At 46.4% G+C, this 27,490-nt stretch overlaps 1 protein-coding gene across 17 annotated transcripts in view; it reads right to left on the bottom strand.

Annotated features, from left to right (window-relative positions):
* Positions 1-6,980: 6,980 nt before the first annotated feature.
* ZNF438 (zinc finger protein 438) overlaps positions 6,981-27,490 on the bottom strand; it is a 169,559-nt gene continuing 149,049 nt past the window's right edge. For 8 of the 17 annotated variants that reach the window (XM_036842552.1, XM_036842550.1, XM_036842555.1 and 5 more), the window contains 3 exons: positions 19,788-19,871; positions 9,284-11,084; positions 6,981-7,938 (listed from right to left, as the gene is read on the bottom strand). In XM_036842552.1, coding sequence (XP_036698447.1) covers positions 7,311-7,938; positions 9,284-11,084; positions 19,788-19,871 — 2,513 coding nt within the window. In that variant the 3' untranslated portion in view covers positions 6,981-7,310. Of the gene's footprint in view, positions 7,939-9,283; positions 11,810-16,742; positions 17,201-19,787; positions 19,872-27,490 lie in introns of those variants that run through there. The other 9 variants (XM_036842545.1, XM_036842542.1, XM_036842544.1 and 6 more) reach the window with 5 other exon arrangements.

A 27,490-nucleotide genomic window follows, 5' to 3' on the forward strand; every position in this document is an offset into this window, starting at 1 on the left:
ATTATTTTCCATACGAGATGATGAAGACATTTGAAATAGTGTTTTCAGGGCACTGATGAAAATCAAAGCAAAATGAAAACATCCGATCATTGCCAATTTCCTTCTCTCCTAGTGCCTTCTACTATCAATGAAAGAGTCAGAGCCTATGCTCCCATCCATGTGCAAACAGAAAAGTACAGCTGGGCACCAGCATCTCCCGGGTAACCCCATGTGACCGGAAGCGCGGAGGATCTTCTCAGACCAGTGCTGCTCTGTGCTGGGCTGGCTTTCCAGGGGGCCCCAAGTGGGCTAGGGTGTGGGTCTCCACATGAGCTGGGCGCTCACGCGTGAGTGTTGATTTGGAAATCTCCCTGGAGGACCCGTGAGTAGTTCCATAAACACTTGTTTGGGCAACTTGGGACAGATTTAAGCTGCTATGAAAAGGGGAACCAGACAGATTTTATTTAAGCCAACACATTAAAATTCAGAAAGAGGGCCCTCCGAGGAATACACACAGGACAATGTGATTAACTAGGTGTTAACTTTGAGTGGTTTGGGCCAAGTGACAGCTGCGTGACAAGCAGACTTTGTTTTCACGGCGGCACCGGGTATTGGACATGGGAGGGGGTGGGAGTTTGTTTGCATCAGTGAGAGACTTGGTCTAATTTCAGCATCACTCCCTGGAGATGATGGAAGGATACAGATCATTTTGAAGTGTAAGCGGCCCTTTCTTCCGCCACGTTCTACCCTTGTGACCCAGTTATACCGCAGGCCTGGCAAAACGGCAGAACATTTGACAGGACAGTGAGGCCAGGAGGACGAGAAGGAGGGGGTCATACCCACATCCTCAGAAAACCTGGCCCGACGTGGGCTTCTTAGCACAGGCGAGGAGAGCGGGAGAGGGCGGAGGGGAGAGGAAGGCTGTTGGTTCCAGTAGGTTCCAATGCCGTCAGAATCTGCATCTTCTTCAGAGGACTAGATTTCTGCTGCACCATTTTATTTGAATTAGGATGAGAAATGAGAGACGATTTCAAACCCAGCCCAAACCCAGAGTCAGCAACTCTGAAACTTTGGAAGAGCTTTTCAGGGTGAGCCCAGGCCAGGTGGCAATGCCTCTGGGTTCCTAAGTGACGGCTTCACTCTTTTCCAAAGGGCACTCAGGAGCCCCCCAGGGCATTACTGAGGCACCAGAAGGCCTTCTTAGCGGCCACAGGGCTTCAGAACTTCCCAGCATTAGTCATCCCTTTGGCTTGAGGCCACCCTTCAGAAGGCCTATAAAATGCAAATCTGGGGAGAGATGCGGGTGTTCCATCAGGCCCCTGACAGCAGGGACCGGAGGGCCTGGGTGACAGACAGCCCAGGGAGGACACAAAGGGGCAGGGAGGGTGGCAAGTCTGACGCCTGTAGCAGTCTAGTTCAGATTGGGGCCTCACTGGTGGGTCATGAGATCAATTTAGTGCGAGGGAGCCAGAATTAAAGGAAGAAATTAGAACATTCAAGACGCAAAGTGCATGATTATGTAGGCTGTATTATTTTTACGAAATCAAACTTTTGTACCTGTGGGCCGTGGTGCGGTACCGTCAGGCAGCAGGTGCTCAAGCTCAAGGGGTCAGACGACTTTTCCTTCCTTCACAGTATTGCCGAGGCCTTCCCGAACGATGGCAGCCCAGCTACTGCTTAAGCCGGTGAAGAGATTTTGCAATCCAAAAACAATAAATAAAATGCAGCCAAACATTCCAATAATGCAAAAGTAAGTGTCCCGCTTTGCCATCTCCTGGTACCCCTTTCCTGAAGCCCCCTTCTGGAAAATTCCTATGCATATTACAAGCACACATCGACCCCTTCTCGCCCACCCTTACTTCCTCCTTTTTCACATGACAGCACACCATACGTGTTCTGCATCTTGCTTCCTGCACACAATACAGATTTCAGCACATGAGGTGCAACTTCCATCTTTTCTCCTGCAGCACGGTATTCCATCCCCTGGAGCACTAAAGCTTCTTTAAACCGGCTCTGACGGACATTTAAATTTGTGTTCAGTCTTATAAACAATGCTGCACTGAACATCCTCACATATGTGTCGACTGAAAAAAACCCACAACCTTGAGGTTGAGAATTACGTTTTATTTGGTGGACATACTAAGCACTTAGGCCCGGGAGAGAGGCTCTCAGATCGCTCGGATGGACTGTAAGGGAGAAGCCAGGATATATAGGAGTTTATGCAAAAAAAGAAAAAAAAAACCCAGATCATCGGAACATCGAATGATGACTGTTAATTAAAGAAAACCAGACATCTCAAATTAACGAATTTAGCAATTTTCTGTGTATGGGAAGACGCAAGGGTCTGGGCTCACTGAAATGATTCCTTTGATATGCACCTTAGCTCTCTGGGGACGGCATCCTGGGCTTCTCCATCCTGAATCCGCTCAGGGCGCACAGTCTGCGGCGGCTGCAGTGGCTGACAGCTTGATGGCTGCAATATCCTCTGTTTACTGACACGGCAGGCGACTTTCTTTGTCCACATCTGTCTGTGAACTCGTGCAGTAATATCTATAGGCCAGATTCCTGGAAGTGGAGTTCCTGGGTCAAAAAGTCTGTGCGTTTTAAAAAGATTTGGATAGAAATTGTCAAATTTGGTTTGTTCCATGGAGGCGGTACCAAACTATTAATGCCATTTTGCTGCCTGGACCCTAGATCCAGGCTCCCCACTACCCTATGGCACCCCACTGGGCCTTTCCTTTTATCATCAAGAAGTTCCTCATGCCATGTCTTGACATGGCACTGCTGCCCTCCTGCTCCCCCTACCCACCCTTTGCTTCAAGAAAGAATCAACACCATTCAAAAGACTTAAGTCTTCTTGGATATTTCAACTTTCCTTAGTTGTAACCATTGTCAAAAAGGCTTGCTTCAATGAATGCCTTAGGAAAAATTTAACTGTGCTTTAATTTGGATGAGACTGGGAAAAAGCAGTGTATTAGCTTCATAAGAGCACACACTTAGCAATGACTTCCGGAAACAGCCAGAGCTTAGGGAGGGTCCTGCAGCTCGTATGTTTGAGCATCTGGATCTCCTCCGTGGCCAAATTTTTGTGGCAAGTTCTGCATGACAACTCAGGCAATAATCAGATCAAGTTCATTGCTGTTTCTGCAAATGCCCTTAGAACACCTGGTGGGAGGTCTCTTTGCAACACCTGACTGGAGATTAAATTCCTACTTAATGACAGAAGGTAAAATCTTTCATTTTTTTGAGTAGCACTTAGTGGCTGATTTATCAAAACATGATCTATCGTGATGCTAATTGCTTGTAATTTTGTTTTTGGAACGTACTGAAAGAGGCAAGTACTGCCTTCCTATTACAGGTGAATTCTTTATGGCTAAGCTAACCAAGGCGTGGTGGGCAATTTTGAACATGTGAGCAAGTTTCACTGAAAAAAAAAAAAAAATCCCAAACCTGTTTAGCTCCACATCAAAATCAGAACAAGTGTCACATTTGGTCTCCTTCAGTAGACCCCGGATTTTCTCCTAGGGTTAAGGCAACACATTGAAACATTCTCACACTTCAGAGCATGGACGATGTGATGTACTACTTAGCTAACATTCTAAACACAAGTTTAAAATATGCTTGCAAAACCACGGTTATAGTTTTATTACGGGGATAACCATGACCATGACCAAATATGAGATACGATAAACATTTCACCTCCAAAAGGAGCATTCCTGGAGAGGTGAATACGGTTCAAATATGTACTGGATTGCACCCCAAGTCCAGATAAGCTGCCGACTGCCTGATGTTACGGAAGGCCATATAAAGTTGAAGCTAAAAATCTGTTAAATCCCAGTTCATCCTTACAAGGGCCCTTTTTCTCAGAGCTCAGCACAAAGGGGAGATTCTACAAAATGTGTACCTAACAAAACACGTCAGCAAACTGGTCCAGATCTGAGAATTCCAGTAAATAAATGAAGCTGAGCATTTATTGCCAACGATCATGTCACTGGGGCCACAGAAAACTGGAGCGGGGCAGCTGGGGGGCGGGAGGGAGCGTGGAGCCAGGGAAGACAGTGGAATGCACGCAGGTTGGATTATTTATGGCGTGCTGATGAACAGACAACTTTCCATATGAGAGGAACGGTCAAGCTCGAGCAGGAAGAGGTCCAGAGAAAGAGAGAGAAACAAAAGAGGTCATGAATAAAAGCGACAGCTAATGAAACAATACAAATCTAAAATGCTGTAACTTTCATTAGTAATTTAGGGCCAAAAGAAAAAGCAAAAAAAGAAAAAAACAAAAAACCCCTCATTTTTCTGGCTCTGGGACAACTTGCCAAGAAGCAAAAGACATGAAGTGAAATGGATGTGCTGCATTTAAGACCAAATTTGCCTCTGTGCCTTCCTAGCTCTAAGGTGGGGAGCTCCTGAAGCTGGATTTATTCATAGAAAGGGAAAGGGACAATTTTATTCGTTTTTTGCTCACGTATCTATTTTTTCAACAAATACTGTACACTGTTCCTTGTCAGGGGCTGGATCCTCTGGGGCTACGTGCTGAGCAGACACAGTCCCTGCCCTCAAGAGGCTTATGGTCCAGGGTGGGAAACAGACAAGCCCACTGTGAGGATTAGGACACTGGGGTGGGAGCTGTGACCAGGGCCAGCGGAGGCCGCGGAGGGCAGCCACGGGGAGGAATTCGTGGCCCAAAGTGGAACTTAGAACAGAAATCATCTAGTGAATTTTACCTCCTGTATTGATTAAATAGACACCAAACCTCCATGTGATCCCAATCCCAGTTTGATTATTTAAAAATTAAAATACACTTTTTATGCAAAGATGCAAATGTCTGTGGTTCTCCGTAGAGGTTTTATCCTTGAATTCTGGACGTGGGGCCGACCTGAGCTGTTTTAAATTACCCTTCTACGGCATTACATACCTCTTCTTGCAAGTCTGCCCAAAGGTATAATAAATAACTGCCACCAGTTACTCCGTGGCCCGAGTGTGCCCGACGCTCTATTTGTGTGGCACCGACTGTTCACAACAGATGCCTTGAGGGGGGTGCGGTCACGGCTCCCATCTTACCGGTGGGAGAATGGAGCCTCGAAAGGTAACTCACGGGCAGTAAGCCTCACATCACCTCCTTGTACACGTCACTGCCTGTGGGTCACCTACGTAGGCTGGGAGTGTGCCAGGACCACGTCTGCACCCACGGAAGGCTTGTCAATCAAGACCCCCCTGGGGAATCAACTTGAGCTGGTCCCGAAGTTCTTTAGCTGAATGATCCCCTTTTATCCTACCTCCCCCGTCGGAGTCCCTCTTCGCAGCATTCCCACTGAAGAAGCGCCGTCGTTAAGGACTAGAAACTCCCTGACCTAGGTGGCACAGGGCTGCTCCTGGCGAAACGCAGGGAGCGTCCTGAGGAGAAGGGGACCAAGGCAGAGCGCTTCGTGAAGAGCCAACTGCATCTCCCCAGCTTTGCTCTTGGCCCATCCTAACCTTCTATTTCTTTCCAGAGGTTGAGCCCTCGCTGTCTTGCTCTCACTGCAAGAATATGGGATTAAACACGGGCCACAGGGGAGAGTCCTCACAACCTTGGGGACTTCGGACTCTCCTTTATGTGCATGGTGGATGCACTCTGCCCCCCGCACCTTTGTCTCCAACCAGACCCGCTCCTCTGCCCGAGGCTTTCTTGGCCAGTATTTCAGAAATACTGCTTAGCATCTGAAGACAGAGGGGTCTAAGAACCACTTTAGAGTTTAAGTCAAATTTCATGGTTTGAACTCAAGTAGTATTCGTGGTAGATCTCATTTGTTGGTGTCTTCGAGACCACTCTTCCAAAAACAAACTAGATGCTGCGCTGAATGGTAAAGCTGTCCCGTGACTAGCCGAGTTCTAAAAATATTCACACAGTGGAGGTCTGATAGTATCTCTCTGAGATTGGGTGCAGCGTGATCGATTGATGAACCACAGCAGAATCTTTCCGAGATTTCTATCCCTACCTTCTTATTCTCAAATTTATAAAACTATTTGCAAAAAAGCCAAGGGTTGAGTTTTCCCTTTTTTGCGCTATTTGAACCCAAACTGTGCTTATGAACACTTGGTTTTAAAACGAGACGTTCAAAAAGATGATTTAAGACCCGCTAGCTCATCAGTTAGAATTTAGGTCTTCCTCCGTTTAGGTAACTTCCTTTAGCACAGAAAAATGTTATGACGGTGCCCGGGCCCAGCTTCAGGAACAGGGCTGGCCACGTGTGCGGCGCTTTCAACCGAAGCCCGGGATTCAAGTGTTCAGACTCCCCCATTCCGAGAAAACGATTTTGCAGCCAGGATGGCCAGAAACTTCAAATGGCAACATTTCTGATTCGAGGTAATTTCCCAAGAATTTAACAGGCAATCATTTACTCCTGACTTTCAAAGAGGACCCGGGCTTGAAAGGCACAGTTGCATCTAAAATTGATCAGCCGGTGACAGCCCTCTGAAGTTACTGGGGAAGAGGAAAGGCCGCTGAGACACCTGACATCTGGGCTGAACTACCCAGTTCACTCTCCAGGTTGTAAATTTTCCGGTTCAAAAGACTTTTTGAAAATAACTTTTTAACAAAAAAGTGGTTTTTCTATTAGCTGAAGTACTAAGAAATGGTTGATTACTTTGACAGGGAGCAGTACAGGTATAAGACTTAGCATCTAAGCTTCAACAGAACGTGCATTTAAGAAAAGGAATTAAAAAAAAATCAAAGTCCTGAAAACACGGACTTTCAATTATGACAGACGAGAACCTTATTTAACACGCTGCTCTATGGCATATTCAAATAAACTAGAGAATCTGATACAGATCAACAATATGCCAGGGTTGAGCCTGAAATGATTTTGTCACCTGGACATTTATCACATTTGTCGACCTACTTAAACAGAAAACATGTGAACAAAAGGACACATACACGCACACAGACAGGAAATAACTCAAACACACATGTTTTTACTAAAAACTGTACTTGAAGAATAGCCTATAATACTCTACATTTCAATCTGCAAATTTATCTTTTTATTGAATCTGAAATAAAGTCTCAGATACTAACAGGACATAGAATTTTAAAATAAAACTGCATTATGTTAGAAAAATATGCATCAAGGGCATATGTACATATATATTTCATAGAAGAATAAAAGTAGGTACAGAAATCACTTCTGCTCATTAACGCTGACCCTAACTTGCTTGATTTCTGTCGTGAAGCACCTCCACGGAACAGAGGAAGCGGAGAGAGCGCCTCCCCTTCCCCCTCGGCTCGCCGTCTCATTTTCCGGTCTCTCTCACTTTCCGCTTTCGCTGTCTCATTTTCCTTCCGGTCTCTCTCACTTTCCGCTTTCGCCAGAACGCTGGACGGCACCCTGGCTGGAGAGTGCGCTGAGAAGCGTCCAGAGAGTCGGCGGGTCCTCGCACTTGTGCTGCTCTTCCCAGTGCAGGAGCAGTTCTTCCCTCCTCCCCAGCGTCTGTGCACAAAGGACGCAGTTAAAGCCAGGCCGCGGCGGGGAGAGGGCAGCGTCAGGGCCGGGGCCCTCGGGGCCCTCGCTGCCCTGGGGGTGTCCTCCGGGCTCACTGGGTCCTGGCTGGGCACCTTCATGTTTCGCAAGTATCTCCACATCATTCTGATGACGGAGGTAGAGCTGCTTTTTCAATCTGGGGACGGCACAGAGTTCCCCGTCCAAGGGACGGTGCTTAAGCTGCTTTCTTCTCTCAGGATGTTCCCAGAAAGGAGCAGCCTGTGGAACCAGTTCTCCCTGAGCTCCCCTGCTTCCCGGGGAGGGTGAGATCTCCTCTTGCAACTGGCCCTGGATCTCCTCTCCATGAACGTAAAGCAGGTGGAACTTGATTTCAGCAAAAGACTGGGCAGTGATCTGACAGCGGCCACATCTGATCTGGAATTTGACCTCGTCAGCCTGGTTCAGAAGGAGGTCTTCTTCCAGGCTGGACTTGGTCTCCCTGGAAAGGCGGGAAAGAGTCTGTATCAGCTCTCATGGAAGAACACAACCGTAACTTCTCCTTACAGTTCCTGGCCTTCCGGGATCTAAGACACACGCACCGAGGAGGGGCCGAAGGAGGGGCAAGCAGAGAGCGCGTGGGGGGCAGAGGCCGCGGTGAAGGCCAAGGTCAGTCCTGCCTGGGGCCTCACGCTTCCCACGCCGGTAGGGTCCGCTTCGGAAAGAGGCTCCCCCGGGAGCCACCTGTTCTTTGGCTACCATGGCAACAGGTGTGCGCACCAGGAGAGCGGGAGGTCCCAAACGAAGTGCGGCAGGAGCCCGCTGGGTCCAGCTGAGGCGACTGTCCCCCCCGCCCCCCCCCAGGGCCCTCCCTTTCCCTGAGCACCCAGTGCAGTCTGGACATCTTCGCTAAAACTCAGCATGGACTCCGTTCAACAATTAAGAAGTGAGGTTTCTTTGGGGAGGCTGCTATGTACCTTTATTGGAAAAGGGACAGAAATGCCTAAAGAGACGCAGAGAAACCCCAGAAAAGCCGGGAGGAAACAGGACAGGCGTAACTTAGTTTTAATGAATATGACAGACCAAGCTGAAATTGAACAGAAAGGATTTAGAACCATTAGGACAGCTGGCAATGGTGAGGGGCCGAGGATCTAAAGTGCTGGAAAATGTTTAACTTTCACGGCGCTGACAAGTAGTCACTTCAATGCCACCTCCCCCCCATCACCTAGAGCAAGGTGGACAGACCGAGGGCGCTTCCCTGGCTTACTCACGACTCTCAGGCCCGCCTGGCAGGCTTTCAAATGACTCAGCTGGTTCGTTTACGGTGCTGGGAAGCAAGCGCTGCACAGACAAGGACACAGGAGAGAGTTACCCCGGCCTGACGGGGAAACAGGGCAAGCGCTGAGCGTCAGGCCTGCACCTGGGGGCGGGTCCGTGCAGCAGAGCTGCGCTGAGTCCCCGCCGCCTGTCACGCCGTATTCTGGGCCCAATGGTGCTCTTTGGGTATACATCCTGTGGCCAAGAGTTTGGAGGAGATTACTTGTCCAAAGCACCAGAACTACAGACACTATGTTACTCTTTCATATTTCAGATGCAAAATTCATCTCTTGCCCAACTGTCCCCAGCGTCCCTCAAAGGGACCTCTGTGTCCTGGCTCGTAGAAGGCGGAGTCATCAAAAATCACTAACGATCAGAGACCAGAGAGGAATGCGGCCATTCTTCACAGAACAGGGGGAAGAGGTGGCAGCTACCTTATGAAATCTTGACCTGGGGGAGGGTCTTCCAAACCCACCTTGCTGCATGTGGAATCTGGCCCTGACCTCTACTCCGAAGCACCCCCCACTCACCTGTCCACCGGTCCCTCCATCCCTCGGGCAGTCTGCTTCCTGGTCCTCAGCAGGTCCCCCGGCTGCGGCTGCGGCTCGGTGCTGACGGCCACCCCGTGCGCCTCTTTCAGGTGGCCGAAGTAGACTCTGACGTGGCCGAACACCTTCGCGCAGAAATCGCAGCACACGAGCCTCCTGGGCCGGGAGTCGCCGTGATGCAGCCGCACGTGTGCGCTCAGGCTGCCCGGCCGCACGTAGGCTTTGCGGCAGAGGCGGCAGCTGTAGGGCCGGCGGTCGGCGTGCGTGCTGGCGTGCTCGCGGAGGTGCTGCTTGGGCTGCAAGGTGTGCTCGCACACGTGGCATCCGTGCCAAGGCTTCTTGAGGCCGGAGAACCCATTTCTGAAGGCCGAGCCGGGCTTCGGGCAGGGGCCTTCGTCCGGCCTGCAGCCCGGATGCTCGGGGGCGAGGGAGTGATTGAACGACGCGAGCCCCCGGCTGCCGGGCGCGGGGGGCTGTAATGTGGGCGCGGGCGAGGCCAGGGGAGCCAGGGCCGGCAGGACCAGGACAGGTTTGGGCATGATGCTACGGTATTTTTTCACAGCCCCAGGTGTTTGGTCCTTGGATTCTTGGGGATCGGCTTTGGCTCTTTCTTTGCCATCTTTACACTTATTAATGACACGTTTCCTCCTTTTACCCTGAAATGTCAGAAGTTCATCCGGGACTTTCCGTTTTCTTCCTCTTCTCTTGGCTGCCCCGCCGTTCGGTTTTGTTTTGTGGTTGAGGTCGGCTTTGGTGGCCGGACAGTAGGCACTGTCGCAGGGGCTCTGCCTCGACACCTGTGGGGCAGGTCCCCTGTCGGCCACCCGGGGGGCCGAACAGAAGCCTTCCGGGACGGAGGAGGTCTTATCACCGGCTGCCCCGAGCCCAGGGAGAGAAACATCCGCAAGGTTCACAGCTGCTCCGCCTTTGTAAACTTGCGACGCCCTCGTTCTTGAGTAGGGCAGGATGGGCACTTTACCTCCGGGGATGGAAGAGACCACCTGAACCGCGTTTCCAGTAACGCCTGGCGACAAATGGCTCGCAGCTCTGGCAAGGTCGACCTGTTCTCTAAGTTCTCCCCTGGAAACAGCAGGCTTCCTGGAGGGCTTCTCGCCTGCAACGCCTGCTCTCCCTGAACTCTTCGGGAGGCCCCGCTCGGCAGAGGGCTCCTCCGGCGTGGACAGCGCTGGGGCGGCGGGAGGGTCCCGACCTCCGTGGTCGCTGGTCCCTGGAGGCCCAGGGTCTCCATGGCCACCCCCATTGGTCAGCGAGGCCGGGGCCTGGCCGGGTGCCAGCGCCGGCTTGGGTGGGCTGGGCTTGTGCGGGGCCTCGGGATGCTCAGGCAGGGGAGGGGCCGCTTGGGTTTGGGCGGGAGCTTGGCTACAGCCCCTGTCGGAGGAGCTGAACGCCGGTTTCTTTCTGGCTCCTTTGCTATGTCCTGGGCGTTGGTACCGGGGGATGGGCAGCTTCAGGTTCTTGGGCAGAGGCAGTCTGGGTTTCTGGAGTGGCTGAGCCGAGGCGACGTGTGGCAGAGCGACGAGAGAGAAGGTCCCTTCCTGGCCGGCCACCTGCATCAGCGCGTAATTCTGGGGGGGCATCCCCAGGGCCTTCGAGCCGAGGGACGGGCCTGGATGCGCGTGGTCAGAGAGGGAGGGCGCCGGGCCCGGGAGCACTCTGGGCGCCAGGACTTGGGGCGCAAGTTTTGGAGCGATGGTTCTAAACTGACTCTTACCCTGCAGACCCTTCCCACCCTGAATCGTTCCAGGAGGGCTGTTTGATTCACCTGCAAGGACAATGCAGTATAAAAGGTCACGCTGGTGTCACATAAGCATCTTACCATTCCCTCTGCCTGGAAGCATCCCTAGAGCCAGCCCTGCCCTTGGGGGCAAACCCCGTGGTCCTCAAGACCCAGCCTGAAGGTCAGCTCCTGCCCACCTTCCCAGGGACTGATGACTGTCCTCCACGGTTCCACGGCCCCAGTGATAACATTCACCACTTTCCACGGTAATTTATCTGTTTATGCATCTCTACGACTAAACACAGAGCTGCCTGAGAGCTGGGGCTGCCCCCTCCTTGTATTCCACAAGTCCGTCCTCTCCACTGGCCTAATTCCGCCAGGGCGACCCCACCCCTCCCCCGAGCTCCCGGGCTGCACGCCCTCTGGCATGTTCTGCCGTGTACTCTATTTCTTTCATATAAATGTCTTGCTTTCCCTATTAAGCTCTGTGAGCGTGAAGCCCGTATTGGATCTGCCTTGCTATTTCCCACTGTATCTTTGGTACGAAACAAATGTTTCTCGTATCACACTTCTTTTTCGCTCAATTTCAGGATACGCAGTTTGACCCACTGGCAGCACAACTGGTTCCGCACAGTGGATGAATCCCAGCCTGAATGCTGGCTTGGTGGCTGTTTTCCCGTGTGACTTGTGGATTTCTTCTCACACCTTCCGAACTGTTTATGTGTGCTTTTGCAATTACATCACCAGTATTAAAAAAGCTGACGTGACACCTTACAAACATGTTGGGAGAAAAACAAAAAGATACACAAGTGATAAGATACAGAGACAACATAAAAAATACATGAATCACACAAAAAGCCCCTTCCAGGACACCAAGAGGAACAATTTTAACTGACAGACTAACACTTCATATTCCTGAGATTTATTAGGCTGACAGAAGAGCAGTGATTACTGCTCTGAGGAACAATTAAGGAAACATTTCGATGCTTCTAAGGGCTGATTCATTGATTTTTATCCCCTGAGGCCTCAAGCTCCCTAAGGCCTGGCTGCAGAAAAGCTTCCCATTTCTAAGTACCTCGTATTAGTCAAGCTTCACTTCAACTCGTGTTCACCAGGTACCTACACTGTTCTAGACATTGGATATGGCAGGCCCATGATTCCTCTTCTGAAACCACTGCCGGCCAGATGTATTTTGGAATTTACCACTTTCAAATTTTAGAAAGTAGTAAGATGCTCACACCAAATGTTACATAACACCCAGCAGAGTCTGCAGAATACCCCTAGTTAAACCTAGTACCACTTCTGTAGTAAAACATGAGTATTCACAAGGGGGAAAAAAATGAAGATTTTTGAAGTATCCTATTTCAGTTCAGGCTTTGCCTCTGAATGAGTTTTGGTACCCAGCGTTTGATAACATTGCTGTTTTTCAGAGGCCTGTTAGATTTTGGAGTCATAGGAAGAGGACTGAAGAACTATTTCTTTAGGGGCCACCAAGGATATAAAGATGAATGGATACAATTTCTGCTTAGGTAGCTGGCAATCTGGTAAAGCAGACAAACATTAAAAAAAAAATCAACCTTGATTTTCATGTCTACAGTTAGTGAACTGGCAATTTTAGCAGAAATTGATTTTTTTTCAGCAAAAAAGACACTCTGCAAGTAAATAGCACAGTAGGAATAAGGTTGAAATATATACTGACTGACCAACTTATTTTGGTAGCTTACATTAGAGGAAGAAGGAAAAAGACTCGTGTTACAGTCTGGGGAAATCAGACAAGGATAATTATGTAATCTGTTGTTTTCCTTTTTGGCTTTGCTACCATGAAGTTCATGGGTAAACTGACTGGTCGGTCACCTCACAACAGTCACCCAAGTTGATATGCTACATTTGCTTCATCTTCCTGCATAATTTAATTCATTTTTTACTTCTATTTTCACAGCCTTCAAATTTAAACATCTTTCATGTTAAGCCTCATCTATCTTTTGGAGAAGAAGTACTGACGTAAGTTGTAAATATTGATAAATATACTAAATCAGAACTGGTAAAAGTTTGCAGAGAGCTTAAAATTATTGAAAGCTTTTGGTTGCCTAGGGACAAGGCTTATTAAATAATTCCACTAACAATCACAACGGTCTTTGCATCTACACAACCTATCAGGGGTGAGGGAGGGAAAAAAGAAGAAACATTGGGTGATTTCTGTCTAGGCCATACCCCTAAGTGATCGAGCACACAATATTTATAGCGAGAAGAGTGGAAGAAAGGCTATGCTGGCCTTAATTAGTCGCAAGTCCTCTTGAAATAGTATGTGACAAATATGCATCGCAGCACAAGACACGTCACTTGTCTTGCTCAAGTCTGCGCAGTCGGCTCGCAGGGGCTTCCAGGGCCTGCTGCCCTCGGCTCCTGGGAGCGCTCTGACCCGCACCGCCTCCAGGCACGCCAACCGCCCCCCACCCCCACCCCGTGGCTGGTCCTCGCCTGCGCTCTCACTGCCCTGACTGCTTCCCTAGGTGACCCCGGTACTTGCTGCAGCATTCCCTTCAAGTTTTGTTCAAACGGCCCCTTCGTGATGAACTCTTCCCCGAGCGCCTCAGTAACCTGTACCCCATTCTGAGCTCCCTGCCCCCCCCTTCCTGTTTTAACTTTCTCCCGCACACATGCTCATGGACTTCATTATGGTCCGCAGCCCCCCCCCCCCCACTGGAGTGAATTCCTCGAGGGAGGGGAGTTTATCTGCCTCTTCAGGGCCTGGAACAGGGTTAGGCATCAGCTCAGAAATCTGATAATTATTTGCTGAATTTGTAAGTGGTATTTGTGATAAAGTGACCAGTGGCTGAAAGCAAAAAAAAAAGATCATAACTTAAAAGCAAACTTGAACAATGCCAAATTACTTTGGAAATTTGCCCACTGCCAGCATAAGGAAATGGGTTTGCACCATGATTTAAAAACAAACAAACAAATGAAAAACCAAACCAAACAACAACAAAACCTTTTAAGATAAAGGGGAGAGGTGAGGCCAACGGACGAGCCACCTGAGGAACTAACAGGAGAGACAGTAAGTGATGCTGTTGGGATGCGAACCCCACAAACAGTGACAGAAACGAGCAAGCTCTGGAGAAGACATCGCTTTAAAGAAAACAGACATGCGAGGAGGGAAAAAGAAGGGGATTAGAGTGAAGAGAGGAGGAACAGCTAGAAACAGAAAACCGACCCTCCGAGGCAGAGAATGGCAAGGTCAGCACGAAGGGGAGCAGAAATAACACAGAATAGAAGATGCAGCTGAAGCAACAGCCGGTGGTCAAGCCCACGTCAAAGTCCCCGAAGACCTCAGCTGGGAAGGGGCTTCCTAGGTTTTATGACCAAGTGTAAGAAAGCAACCTTCTGACAGTTAAGGTTTCCAGCAATGAAACCAACTATCTTTATTGAGCCATTGCAAAGGGGAGGGAGGGAGCTGATTATGACACGTGTAAAGTGGATGTGCTTCAGTGGATCTTCAAGAGTTCCTCCATCACAGTGGAAATGAAATCACACAGGAAGAGCAATGGCAGGCAGAAGAAAAGGAGGCCGGCCGTGGTCCAGCAGCGCAGGAAGCTCTTTAGGGTAACCAGCTGTCCCGGCAACAGAGGACGCTGATCGGTCAGCAGCCTGGTGGCCTGAGACCACAGAGCCCTGGCGAGAGGTACGGGGCCTGCCACACGGAATCACCCTCCTCAAGTTCCCTGCGATTCAGAGAAGTGGGTGCTGGCGTAGAAGAGTGTATCAGCTGGCTTCATGATCACTAATCACAAGCTAATCACGAGAAATCTGGGGGGTGAAAAGACGAGGTCTTGCACAGTGAACTAACTTACTCATGCCTGCCCGGATCTGTTGGGAATTACATACAAGGGTGGGGTCTTCACGAAGGTGGTGCTGAGTCCCACCTCCCAGAATCGTTAATGATGCAGTGATAGGGAATGAAACGATGCATCAGAAGAAAAGCAAGGCAGGAGAAAGACGGCGAGGCCACAAAAATAGAAGGAAAAAACCCCCCAGGAATTACTAAAACGTCCAGCAACAGGGTACTAATACAATACTCATCCAACCATACAATGGAATACTATGCCGCAGTGGAAAAGAAGAATGAGTTAGACTGATACGGAATACTCTCCAAGATGTGAGGTTTACCGTATGCTATCACTTGGATTTAAAAAAAAACGCAGTGAGAAACACACACAAATCTATTCCTGTATATACACAGAATATCTCTCAAAGGAAACCAAAGAAACTGGTCTTAGTGTGGCCTTCGGGGTGGAGCCACCGGGGGAAAGTACAGGTCGGGATGAGATCAATGTGTATTTCCCACTGAATACTCTCTGGGCCTGGCACACAGGAGGTACTTACAAATATTTTTTGAACGAATAAAAGGAAAATGAAAGTTTCCCTTTTGGATCCGTTTTGCAAAGGGGTATCCGTGGGGATATTTGTGATGGGTAAGTTGTGCGTCCGTACGTAAATGACTGTGTCCAGATGACACCTTGAGAGCCTCTCGGGTTTTTACTTTCCTTGCCTACTTAATGATAAGAATTGCTAATGATAAGGGAAGTAATCGAATCGCCTGACAGGCAGTGCATCACTACCCACCAAGGTTCAGCCCTGGGAAGCATCAGAGCTCATTACCTCCGAAGGACAACCGAAGTCCTGAGAACTGTTCCTCCCAACATTTGGCTCTTTAAAATGGAACAAGGCAGTTTGCAATAAAGGTCATTTATGCTATAATAACTACAGGGTTTTTCTTTTTTTTTCTTTTTAAAGAGGTTTGAACAATAGGAGTGTTTAGAGAAACTGCAAATGCCATTAAGTTTTTTAAAACACTGCGATGTCTGATCGTGGGAAGTCTTTCTTGGCCATGTAGCTGCAACAGTGGTTTATTCCACGACACATTTACAAGGCCTCTCCCAGATGGTGTGATCTAAACCACATCACCTACTAAATCACAGATTTCATAGAACTGTGCACTAAATGGTAAGTCGAAATTTCCACTGACATTCATCATTTCTGGAAATCCTGCGGAATTACCCATAACACAGTTAGAGAGACCCACAGGACTCTCAGGCACTAAACATGGACTTTTATTAACTGAAAACATAAAAGGCTCACTCAGTAAAATTAATTTTTGCACAGTTCTACAATGCAAATACTTAGTATTAGGATTTTAAATGTGGACTGTTTTTAATATGTTAAGCATATTAAACAATTATTTTGAAGAGTGACATTTACAGTTGGTGAGAATTTGATCTAACTGTGGATTAAAGGAAAACGAGGAGGTAATGAGTCCTTATTATGGTCTAGAATCTGTGCTCATCTCTTAATTGAATCCTTATGCAAACTCTGCAAATAAACATTATTGTCCCCTTTTACAGATGAGGCAAAAAGAGGCTTGGGGAAGTTAATTACATGCCAAAATCCACACAACCCAGGTCCGTCCCATTCCAATGTGAAGCAATGACCTCCCTTCCTCTCCTTCATCCTCCCCTCAAAAGGAGGAAACTTCTTTACAAAATTGCCCTAATTAGCTCCAAAATATATTATCTCTGAATTTTAAGGAGAAGAAAAAAGAAAATTTGAAATAGCAATGGCTTGTCATATCTCCAAAGTTCAATTACCATTAAATGATTCTTTCCAACAGCCCACTTATTAGAGAAGTGATGAAAAGGTAATAGTCACCTGAAGGTAAAAGCAGATATTCAAAGTTGAGTTTCCCACTTCCCATGCACAGGGTTCTGACAAATCCAGAAAGGCGGCCAGGTATCTGTCTGGAGAAAGCACCGTGTGTGTCCTCCTCCATCTCCTCCAGAGCACGGGGCTGGTGCGTGTCGGCTGCCCTGAGGGAAGCCGAGGGCCCAGTGGCACCACGCGCCCTCATCTGAGCCAGCCCCATCAGACTGTTCCACAACGTGGCCCCGCACACAGTGTTAAGAGACAGGAACACGGGGCAGGCGACTGTCCAAGAGCTGCAAGCAGCTCACTTCCTGATTTCCACCGGCATAACCGAGGCCCGCGGTGCTGCTTCTGAACAAAGTTCTTCCCACCTGACCCTTGGCTGGTTCGGGCACGGTTCCCCCTCATTCCATCTGTGGGGACCCGAGGGCCCGCGGCTAAGCCGGAGCGGAGAGCAGGTGGAGAGAGAGGGCCCCCGCTCTTGACGCAGCCCCTGGTCCAGGCTCAGGGCGAAAGTGTTGCCAAGTCTTGGCCACAAAAGAGCCAAAACTTTTAGGGCTTGTTTAGGTTTTAATTTTATTAAACTGAAAAACCCGATCTTCAATTTCATTGGTTGGCATCCCTGTTCTCCCTCCCACTTGGCTTTCCAATAATAAGTTCCAGTTGGGGTTCAAACTGTTTCCCAGGATGGTCTCTGGTTAAAACAAGCATGGTAAAACCCCGGAGAAATTTGAGATGAAAGAAGTGCCTCAGAACACAAGGGAGCTCAACTTAATTTTGTTGAAAAACCTACAAACACGTGGAGCCGTCGCCCACCCGTTCCCCCGCATGTCCCGGCTCCGCGGCGCCGTCTACAGGGCGGTACTGAGCGCTGGCGGGAGAGATGGCACCGCAGGGTGTGCTGGCAACGCAGGCACATGGGTGCCTTGTTTCCAAGGACTCGGGATGCCAAGCATCACTCTAGTCCACACGTCTACAGCACTCAGCCCGCCTGGAGTCATTCTACTAGGAGCCCAAGTTCAGGAAATCTGACACTGTACAAAGGAAGCAAGCATATTCCCAATTTATGTGTCAGGTACTGTGCAAAATACTTCGCATGCGTTATCTCCTTTAATCCCCACAATGCGCCGAGTTAGGAATTACTGTTACGTGCATTTTACAGACAAAGATTTTGCAGCCAGTGGGTAACAGGCTGGAACTCAAGCCTTGGCCCACGTGACTCCAAAGGCTCTCTTCCCAGCTCTACCTGCTGCCTGGAAGCTATTACGCATGGTGACAGTCACCATCACAGTCTCTAGTGGTAAGATCATGGGTTTGGGGGTTCAGACAGATGTGGGTTCAACTCCTGTCTCTGTCCCGTGGTTTGGGAGAGTTACTCTCTCAGCCTGAATGTTCCCATTTATGAAATGGGCATAATAGTATCTGGTCGCTGTCAGGATTAAATGAAGAAAGTACCCATTAAACGTGCCAGGGTAGTGCTTACCACGTGTCAGATTCTCAGCAGTTTCCTACCTTCTCTTGCCAAGAAGTATGAAGCTCCTGACATTTATTTTTGGTGGGAGGAAAAAACGCACAAATCTTGACCGTGAATCATACAGCAGCAGCCCTGAACCCTTAAACGGGTATTTCTTTTTTGAGAGGTAAATCAAGGAAAGCGGGAAGAAATAACTATTACTTGTGAATGATGCGCCCCATAAACCTGTAAAGCACTTCTCTCTGGCCTCTCTCTGACAGCTCACCTATTACATCTGATCCAGCCTATCAGGCTCTCTTTTCCCTGCCCCGCCCCCCAATTTTTGCATCCAGTTGACAAAGTGCTAATCAGATGAACAGTTCTAGTGAATAGGAGTGAACATATGTGCATTGTAAAGAGCTGTTTTCTGGGGACACCCTCCTCTGCTTTTGTTTATATTGAGTACTGATGCTAACTGCTGTTGTTCTCCAGCTTAGCAGGGGACAAAACTCCCCTAGTGGCCCTTCAGGGGATGGGGGTAATAAGCCCAGGTCTCAGGGGTCCTGGGAGGGACGGGGTCTAGAGTGGGACTAGCGACTCTGGCCACATCTCAGGAGGACGGTGAGAGCAGTGGCCACGGGGTTTCTCAATTCGGAAGAGAAAATACGGGGACTCTCAGAGGGTGGGGCAGGGCAACCAGAACTTTGACAGTACTTGTAGATTTCAGTATGCTGCCCGGGGGAGGGGTGGGGTGGGGGGGGGGGGGGGGGGGGGGTATCATTAAGAAGTAAGTTTAAGATAGCTTGTTTATAGAAAGAAAAGTCTGGCATCCAAAGAGGGTCTGTAGCCCATAAAATTGAACAAATTAGATACGTGAATATGTCATGAAGCACGGGGAAACAAGCATTCTTTACGAACAAATTTAAAAGCTGGTTACCTAAAACATTAACGGCAATAAAAGAAAAAAAAATTACACAATGTGGTTTTTGTTAAATTCAAGTAGCTAATTATTCTTTTTGGGTCATATAATTAATGTCCCAAATGAAAATTTAAAAAGCACTACATTTAAAATACATTTTAATAATGCTCAATTTCAGTGAATTTCTCCTTCACTTTAATTAAGCCCCTGTATCAGTCCTCATTTCTGGGAGGAACTATTTTTAATTTCAAGTGCTTCTGATGAAAAACAGTTGAAAACTATGAAATATTCTTATTTTTAATGCATTGAGAAAGATGAAGTTACTTATCTTTTCGGCAAAAAAAAAAAAAAAAACCCAAAAAAACCCTGTAATATGAGCAAGACTTTATTCACTATTACAAAGCAGTCAACTTGGTATCTTTACCCAAATCTAAGAATGACTGAGTAGCACCAGAATTTAACTAAGAGCTAATGATCTATGAGGAACGCAAAGCAAGACAGAGGGATGCTTTATTAAGCCTATCCTCTTGTTATTCTTTTTGCTGTTAATATTGCTAGGATTGTGAATGTTCAGTTGAGTCACACAGCTGAAACTGAGAAGGCCTTGCTAACTGAACCGCATCAAGGTGAAAGCAGCAAATCACTTCGTTTGACGCTCTAACTCCCATATAAAAAATACCTGTGCATGCTGTCTTTCCAGGAGATTCTGACTTCTTCTGAATCAGCTGTTTCTCAACAGTACTGGTGAGCAGGGAAACACCTCCTGCAAAAGGGCTTTAGTGAGCTACATAAACGTCTCAGGGCAAGAAATCTTCCACCACCGAGTTAAAAATGGACCCCTTCTGTTTACACCTTATATTTCAATATCAGTTGGAACAGTTACATATCTGGGATGACAGTTGGTGAAGAAAACCTTTTCGTTAGTGGGATGAACAGAAAGACAAGGTTTCAACATCAGAACATGCAGTCAGTTGGAACAACTAAACTAGGACAGTGCAGAAAGTTCTTGCTTTTGGTCAAAATACCATGATTATGAAACTAAAGTGGTAAAGATCACAATGTTTCAACAGCAGGATAGTTAAAAGCAAGGGACTGGAATCACAAAGGTACTCTTATTTTTATACCATAATTTCAAAAGTAGATTTGCTGTATATATATATAGAACAGACATTTTTAAAGAATGTGCAAACTGCATTTTAAAAAATGAAATAACAGTTCCACTGCTTTATGGTAGAGTTTTACAGATGTTTTATCTTCACTTCTGATTTATCTTCAACTCACACTGATTTAGGACATTTTTTTTTTTTTTTGCTGCAAGTCTTTCTATACCTCAGCTTTTATGTCAAATAGTTCATGATTTGTAAGTACAAATGTACAGCACCACGTATTTCTTTGTTATGTGGATAATTATTCCCTAAAACTCCTGCTTGCTAAATCTTTACTGTTCCTCATTTCTTCAATCAAGGTACATCTTACCTTAACACAGAGAGACCATCTATGATACTGACACTTGGAAGAAAATAAAGAGAAAGAAAAGGAAGCACCAGGCACTGCTGGCACCGAGGTCCTGGGTTTGTGGTAGTTATTCCCATGGAGCTGACCAGTCTGGCCCTCCGTGAGCTAACCCTCATATACTGTACAGATTCTGAGGTACAAAACCACGAAGGCCTCGGAGTGTGAAAGCTGTGGGACCAATCTGGACTCCTTTCCTTTTGAATTCTGCCCGGCTTCTCCTCCATCAATATCTTTATTGTTCTTTGGATGACAACTACAGACCTGGCTGAAGGAAACATTTACTCTCGTCCGCAGGTTAGGAACGTGTAAGAGTTAACTCCCCATTTTCTCCGGGGGGATGGAGTGATGACACAGTCCACCTGCGTTCTCTTTTCCCCGAAGCGCTGCACGTTCATAGGTGTGTGTGCTTAGGTAAATACTCCTGGTCCTGGAGTTGGCTTCCTGCCTGATCATCCCTGGATACTCCCAGCATGCTGTGCGTCTTTCCACAGTGCATACCCCGCCTGGTTCCCCTACTTCCCCCGTGCTTTCCACTCCCACTGCCTGCTGCCTGGTGCTGGAGAAATCCAACCACTGTGAACATGGGACAACATCATAAATGTCAGGTTTCCAGTCTGAGACTGCAGACTGATTCCACAGCCAGTTTCTTGTCCTAGCAGACTCCCTTCAGTCCCTCCCTGGGACCAGCCCAGGTTTCTCCCAACTGCTCGTCTGAGGCCCCGCCCCTCTGCCCCACCCTACCCTTCCCCCATGGCTCTTGCTCTTGTCAGTGATTTTTGGCACTGACCTTGCAATGAACTGAGTATTTGTGCCTTCCCTCCCCACCCCCAAATTCACATATTGAAATGATAACCTCCAGTGTAATGGTATTAGGAGTTAATTAGGTCACGAGGGTGGAGCCCTCATGAGTGGGATTGGTGCCCTTATAAGAGGGACCCCAGAGACTTCTCTTCCTCTCTCTCTGCTACAGGAGGGTACACTGAGAAGATGGCAGCCTGCCACCCAGAAGAGGGCTCTCACCAGAACCTGACCATGCTGGCACCTGATCTTGGGCTTTCAGCCTCTAGAACTTGAGAAATAAATTTCTGTTGTTTGGAAGCCACTCGGTCCATGGTACTTTGTTATAGCAGCTTCAAGTGACTGACACCTCGTGCGGAAGAGAGAGGTCACTGCCCCTGCTTCCTACTTCTAAACTCTCCTCTTTAATTATACAACACAAATATGGTTACTTTTTCCTGGGGTGGGGGTCAGGAGGGCGAGGCCCTATTGCTCTAAATATACACCATATGCCCCGAGTCCTGAAACACGAAAGGTGAGAAGATGTGTATCTCAGAATCAGGAAATGGGGTTTCCCAATGCTGTGCTGCACCCACTCTTGTCTCCAGGCCCCTCTGCTGCCTCCAGGCTCCTACACCATCAGCGAGCCCCGGCATTCAGGAGGCCTTCCCGACCATCCCACCTGAAGGCAGTGCTCCACCCAAGGCGCTCAACTCTTTTCTTTAATTGTCCTTCACAGCACTTATGTTTATAATGAGATTATATCACCTGTCTCCTCCCACTAGAATGTAAGCTCCAAGAAAGCAGGGGCTGGCTTTGTTCACTGCCAGGACCTCAGTCCCTAGTCCCTGTCTGGTACGTGGCCATCACACAATATGTTATTCACTAAATGAGTGACCTGATAGCTCTCAGCTGTATTGCCTTGCTTTCTTCTGTGCTTTTGCTGGACAAGAAACTATACAAACAAAACCAACAACCGTAAGTAATCCTTGGGCTTTCTCTCCTCTTCAAGCTACTGCCCTATCTCCTTTCTTTTCTTTGTGAGAAAATTTACCATAGGTAGAGTATATGCTCCCCGTTTCTAATTATTAACTCTATCCTTCCTCACCCTAAACCCTTAAACCCCCTTGTGAAGGACTGAAATGTCCCTCCGTCAAGAGTCAGATTCGGTGCTTAAGCTCTGGTCTCACTTCATCGTCCACCCGCTCTCGAGAGTAACGTCTCTGGGCCGCAGATGCAGGACCTGAATGTTCCTGGCGAGGTCACAAGCTGGTAGGTGAGAGAGGGGTTTGAACCCACTCTGGCCCCAGAGCTGCTCTCCTTCCGTTCCAACACGCTGAACTTAAGGAAGGGGTTTGGCGATGACTCTGTTTATATTGCCGGTCTCCTCCAGCGGCTGGGAGTGCCACACCGTCCACCTCTATGCTGGGAAAATAAAGATCCTTTTGACTAACCTTTTCCAATCAGAGTGTGACCACCAGGAGAGAGAGCGTGCGCTTCCTTTTTCTAACAGGAGTCTACAGCATGGCTACTGGAGGCTTACAGGAAATTTAAGATTTTAAGGAAATTAACACAGAGGGAGTCCCTTCACAGTGCCCTAGTGCTTAAAAGCCAGTCTTCTTCCATGGTGGCCTTCCTCTTCTTCTTCTTTCTTCTTTTTTTAAAAATTTTTATTGAAATACAGTTTATTTACAATGTTATGTTAGTTTCAGGTGTACAGCAAAGTGATTCAGTTATATGTATACATGTGTATCTATTCTCTTTTAGATTCTTTTCCATTATAGGTTACTACAAGATATTGAGTAGAGTCCCCTGTGCTATACAGTAGGTCCTTGTTGGTTATCTGTTTTATATATAGTAGTGTGTATATTTTAATCCCAAACTCCATGGTGGCCTTTTACAGAGCTTCTGATGAACAAACCCTCTAGGCTTATGTCAAAATGTAACTTTTTTAAAGCATCAATTACACAATCAATTTAATAACACTTTTAGGTACCGACTTAAAGAGGTTTTTTATGATGAGCAAAAATGACAGGAAAAACATCATTACTAAGGTCTTTTATAATTTCAGTTATAATATAAATTTCCCAGATTTTTTTCAAATCCTATTGCACTTGCTTCCAAAACTGAGGTCAATGAAGAACATTAGGACTGAATGAAAAAGTCTGAAAATGCTGAAAGAATTTCTAAATTCCTCATGTGGTAAGTCCCGCCCCTTTAGTCAACTGGACAGAGCATCTGAGAAATTTCCTTTTTTGGGTGGTGAGGGGGAAGCTCCTCGGGGGAAACAAGACGAGTTGCATTCCATGCAAGAAGGAGAACAGAGGCCTGGCTTTGGTCCTTTCACTTACTGCTGGAGAGAGCCTGCGCGAGTTCGTCGTCTTTCCTGGCCTTAATTTTCTCTTTTTACCAAGGGAGGATTAGACTAGAGCATGGTTTCTCAAAGTATGGTCTGCCAACCTGGGGAGGGTCCCCGCACTCTCTTTTCATACTTGTAATAAGATGTCACTTGCCTTTTCTACCCTGTTGGCCTCTGCACCTGTTGCATTGATGGAGCAAAGGAGGTAACTGGGTAAAAGTGAACTCAGGCAGTGACAGCAAACTGTCCAAGCAGCCATAACCTTTGCCACCATACTCCCTCAGTAGAACAAAAAAGCAGGATGAACTTTCAGTTTTCTTAAACCTTGATCCTTACAGGCCTTTTAAAAATTCTGTACGATGACACAGTTCATCCCCCCCAGAGCACTTCCGCTGCTCACTGAGGCATGACGGTGGCCACAAGGAACAGTGCTCACGTGATGGTCTGAAGCTGAACTAGCTGCTCTTCATGGAATAACCATCTTGACTTGAAAGAACATCTGACAGACATATGTTGAGAGAACATATTCAGACCTGGGTACCTCGCGGACATTTTCTCAGAACTGAATGAACGAAGCTTGTCATTACAAGAAAAAATATGTGGCAGTATCCATGGCCAATGATAAAAATCATTCTTTCGAGCAGCATTAGAATTTTGGAAAACTTGAATCCATCACCAAGAGACTGAAGCTTCCCTATACTTAGTGATTTTTCAGGTGAGACTGCGGGTTATTTTAACAAATATGATTTTTAAAATATTGTATAAAATGACATATATAGAAGATCTGCATAACTCAGTGACCTGTTTTCTAATACACATTGCACGATGGACCAAAACGTAACAGAATACAAGAAGTACACTGACATGGTTTCAAATTTCACATTACAACTAAACTTTAAGCTGTTACCTGACTCCTTTAAACTCAGGTATAGTTATCTGACACATTTTGGTGTAGTAGCAAAGAAAATTATCCACAATTATCTGAAAAGGCTATTAAAATACTCCCTCCCTTTCCAGTTACTGTAAAGCTGGATTTTCTTCAAATACATCAACATAAACAATATATCACAACATACTGAATACAGGACCAGATAGGAGACTCCTACCATTTTCAGTGAAGTCAGACTTTATAAAGATTTGCAAAAAACATAAATCAATGCTAGTCTTCTCACTAATTTTTTTGCTTTGGAAAATATAGCCAATTACACAAAATATGTTATTTATGTTAAGCTGTAGTGAGATTACTGTTATTTTGAAATGAATTCACAAATACACAGCTTTTCAGTTTATAATCTCAAATATGGTAAATCCCATTTGACACTATTGACATAAACAAATATTCTTTGAGTCCTCCAGTGTAAAGGCGCCTGAAACTAAAATGTTTGAGAACTGCCGACTATATGAAATCTAGTTCAAGTTCTTTCAAGATTCTGATTTTTTTTTGTTGTGTATGTGAATGAGAATAGAAAATAAAATCTGGAAATGTCTTGCTTTTGGTTGACAAGTTTTTGTTTCCTTCACACTTTTTCCCTTGTGAGAATATAATATGGCAGATCCATGAGACAGAGTTGTGAAAATGAAGTGTTCAAAGGTAATTTATCCTAATAAAAATATAAATTATAATTAAATATCACTAGTTGGAAATGTTAGAATACAGCTTAAATAAAAAATTTTTTTGGGGCTTCCCTGGTGGCGCAGTGGTTGGGAGTCTGCCTGCTAATGCAGGGGACGCGGGTTCGGGCCCTGGTCTGGGAGGATCCCACGTGCCGCGGAGCGGCTGGGCCCGTGAGCCACAACTGCTGAGCCTGCGTGTCTGGAGCCTGTGCCCCGCAACGGGAGGGGCCGCGATAGTGAGAGGCCCGCGCACCGCGATGAAGAGCGGTCCCCGCACCGCGATGAAGAGTGGCCCCCGCTTGCCGCAGCTAGAGAAAGCCCTCGCACGAACCGAAGACCCAACACAGCCAAAAATAAATAAATAAAGTAGCTATTAAAAAAAAAAAACAAAAAAAAAAAATTTTTTTTGACAAAAATCTTATAAATATTAATGCTTTGAAATTTATTTTACTCAATTTATATTCATGGAACATCTTATAACATATTAAAACTAATGACATTTGTAATTTTTCTCTAATTTTAAGAAATATCATCACAAGATTCTCTTAGTAGTATTATAATCTTTGAAAAAAACAGAGCACTGTTTTTCTTTCAGAACTTTTAGCAAAATGCATTCAAACTCATTTAAAGTTACTTTATCAAAACCAAAATAATAAGTTGCTATTTCTAATATAAGTTGGATGTCGGAATTTCTGTAAATGTTTTTAGGGTTTTGGTGCCAATTAATTTAAAGACAAGAACAACATGTTCATTCAAAGCATGACTAGACTTACAAATTTCTATTCCTATTAGTAGTAGACTTTTACAAACATAAAATACCTAGCCTATACTTCTGGTTTGCATAACATCTAAATACCGCTGTCGAAACTCTTTCCTTTATCCCCACTCAGCTTATCACACCGACTATCTGCATAAATAAAGATGTAAGCACCTGCTATATGGCAAATGGTCTCGGGGGCAGATGTTCCCATCCTTGTGTTCATGTCGCTGGGGCCGCATACATTATCTGAACAGATGTATACAATCTGAAAATGTTGGGTCCCACGGTGAGATGTCTCCAACTGCTTCCTATCAAAGTACACAAATGCTGTTTGCACCTGCATTTATGTTAATGATAGAAAGGCAGCAGGGGTTCTGACAAAGTGAGATGTGATGCTATGAAATACATTTACATGGTTAATTGGAATTTCTGAGAGACTCTGCTGCCGAGTGGCTACAGTGACACTGATACAGGCCAGAGGAGATGATCTGGTGGGTAGCCTGCTTTCTAAGCAGTGGAAATCTGGCTATTTCAAACAACAGAGATACTCATAAACCGAATTTACTAAAAAGAATATTCCAGACTCTAGTATTTTATCTCAAATAGAAGAATAACTCCCAATATGAGGTCTACCTGATAAGGTTTAGGCCACCCAAGTCATTTCCATTTTGTTCTACAAGGAAATTTCTATAGGTATGTGTGTGTTTTCCATTTGTACTTCTGTCGACAGCATAACATACTAATACAGCAGTATTTTGCAGAGGTTATTACACTGGAAAGTTCCAATTTCCAACATTAAGGAGTTAACCAAAACCAGCTTGAAAATGTCAATTTGTACTTGGTCTGCAATATAAAATGGTACCAAAAGGCCAAGAACAGCACTTACACCAATAGTTAAGATCAAAATGTTTCCATATGAATGTCACATATTTAGAAACATAATATTTTGGTAAAACATAGGGAATGCCCCTCCCCCCCTTTAATGAGGTCACAAAGCCACCTTAACCACTAAGTGCAAAGCATCAAATTACAGTGCTTCTCTTTGCTACTGTGTATTAAATGTGAGCCCTGAAGAGCCAGAGTTCACAGCAAGAGTTGTCTTTGTAGCTTTACTGAGCTAAGAACTTGTGGTCACTTTCAAATAATATACTTATTACTTGATTAACTTGACACTGATCATATCAACTTTACACAAAGTTATTACATCTGCCTTCCAAAAGAACTTTTATTCTGTAACTGACTCTGAGATTTATATTGTGCTCTAAGAGTTTACAAAGTGCATTCGTACATGGTTGAGTCTCACTTGCAGATTCTATATTTGTGCATTCACCTGCTTGCTAAAGTTTATTTGCAACCC

This window comes from Balaenoptera musculus, chromosome 2 (genome assembly GCF_009873245.2).
Source record: "Balaenoptera musculus isolate JJ_BM4_2016_0621 chromosome 2, mBalMus1.pri.v3, whole genome shotgun sequence".
NCBI lineage: Eukaryota > Metazoa > Chordata > Mammalia > Artiodactyla > Balaenopteridae > Balaenoptera > Balaenoptera musculus.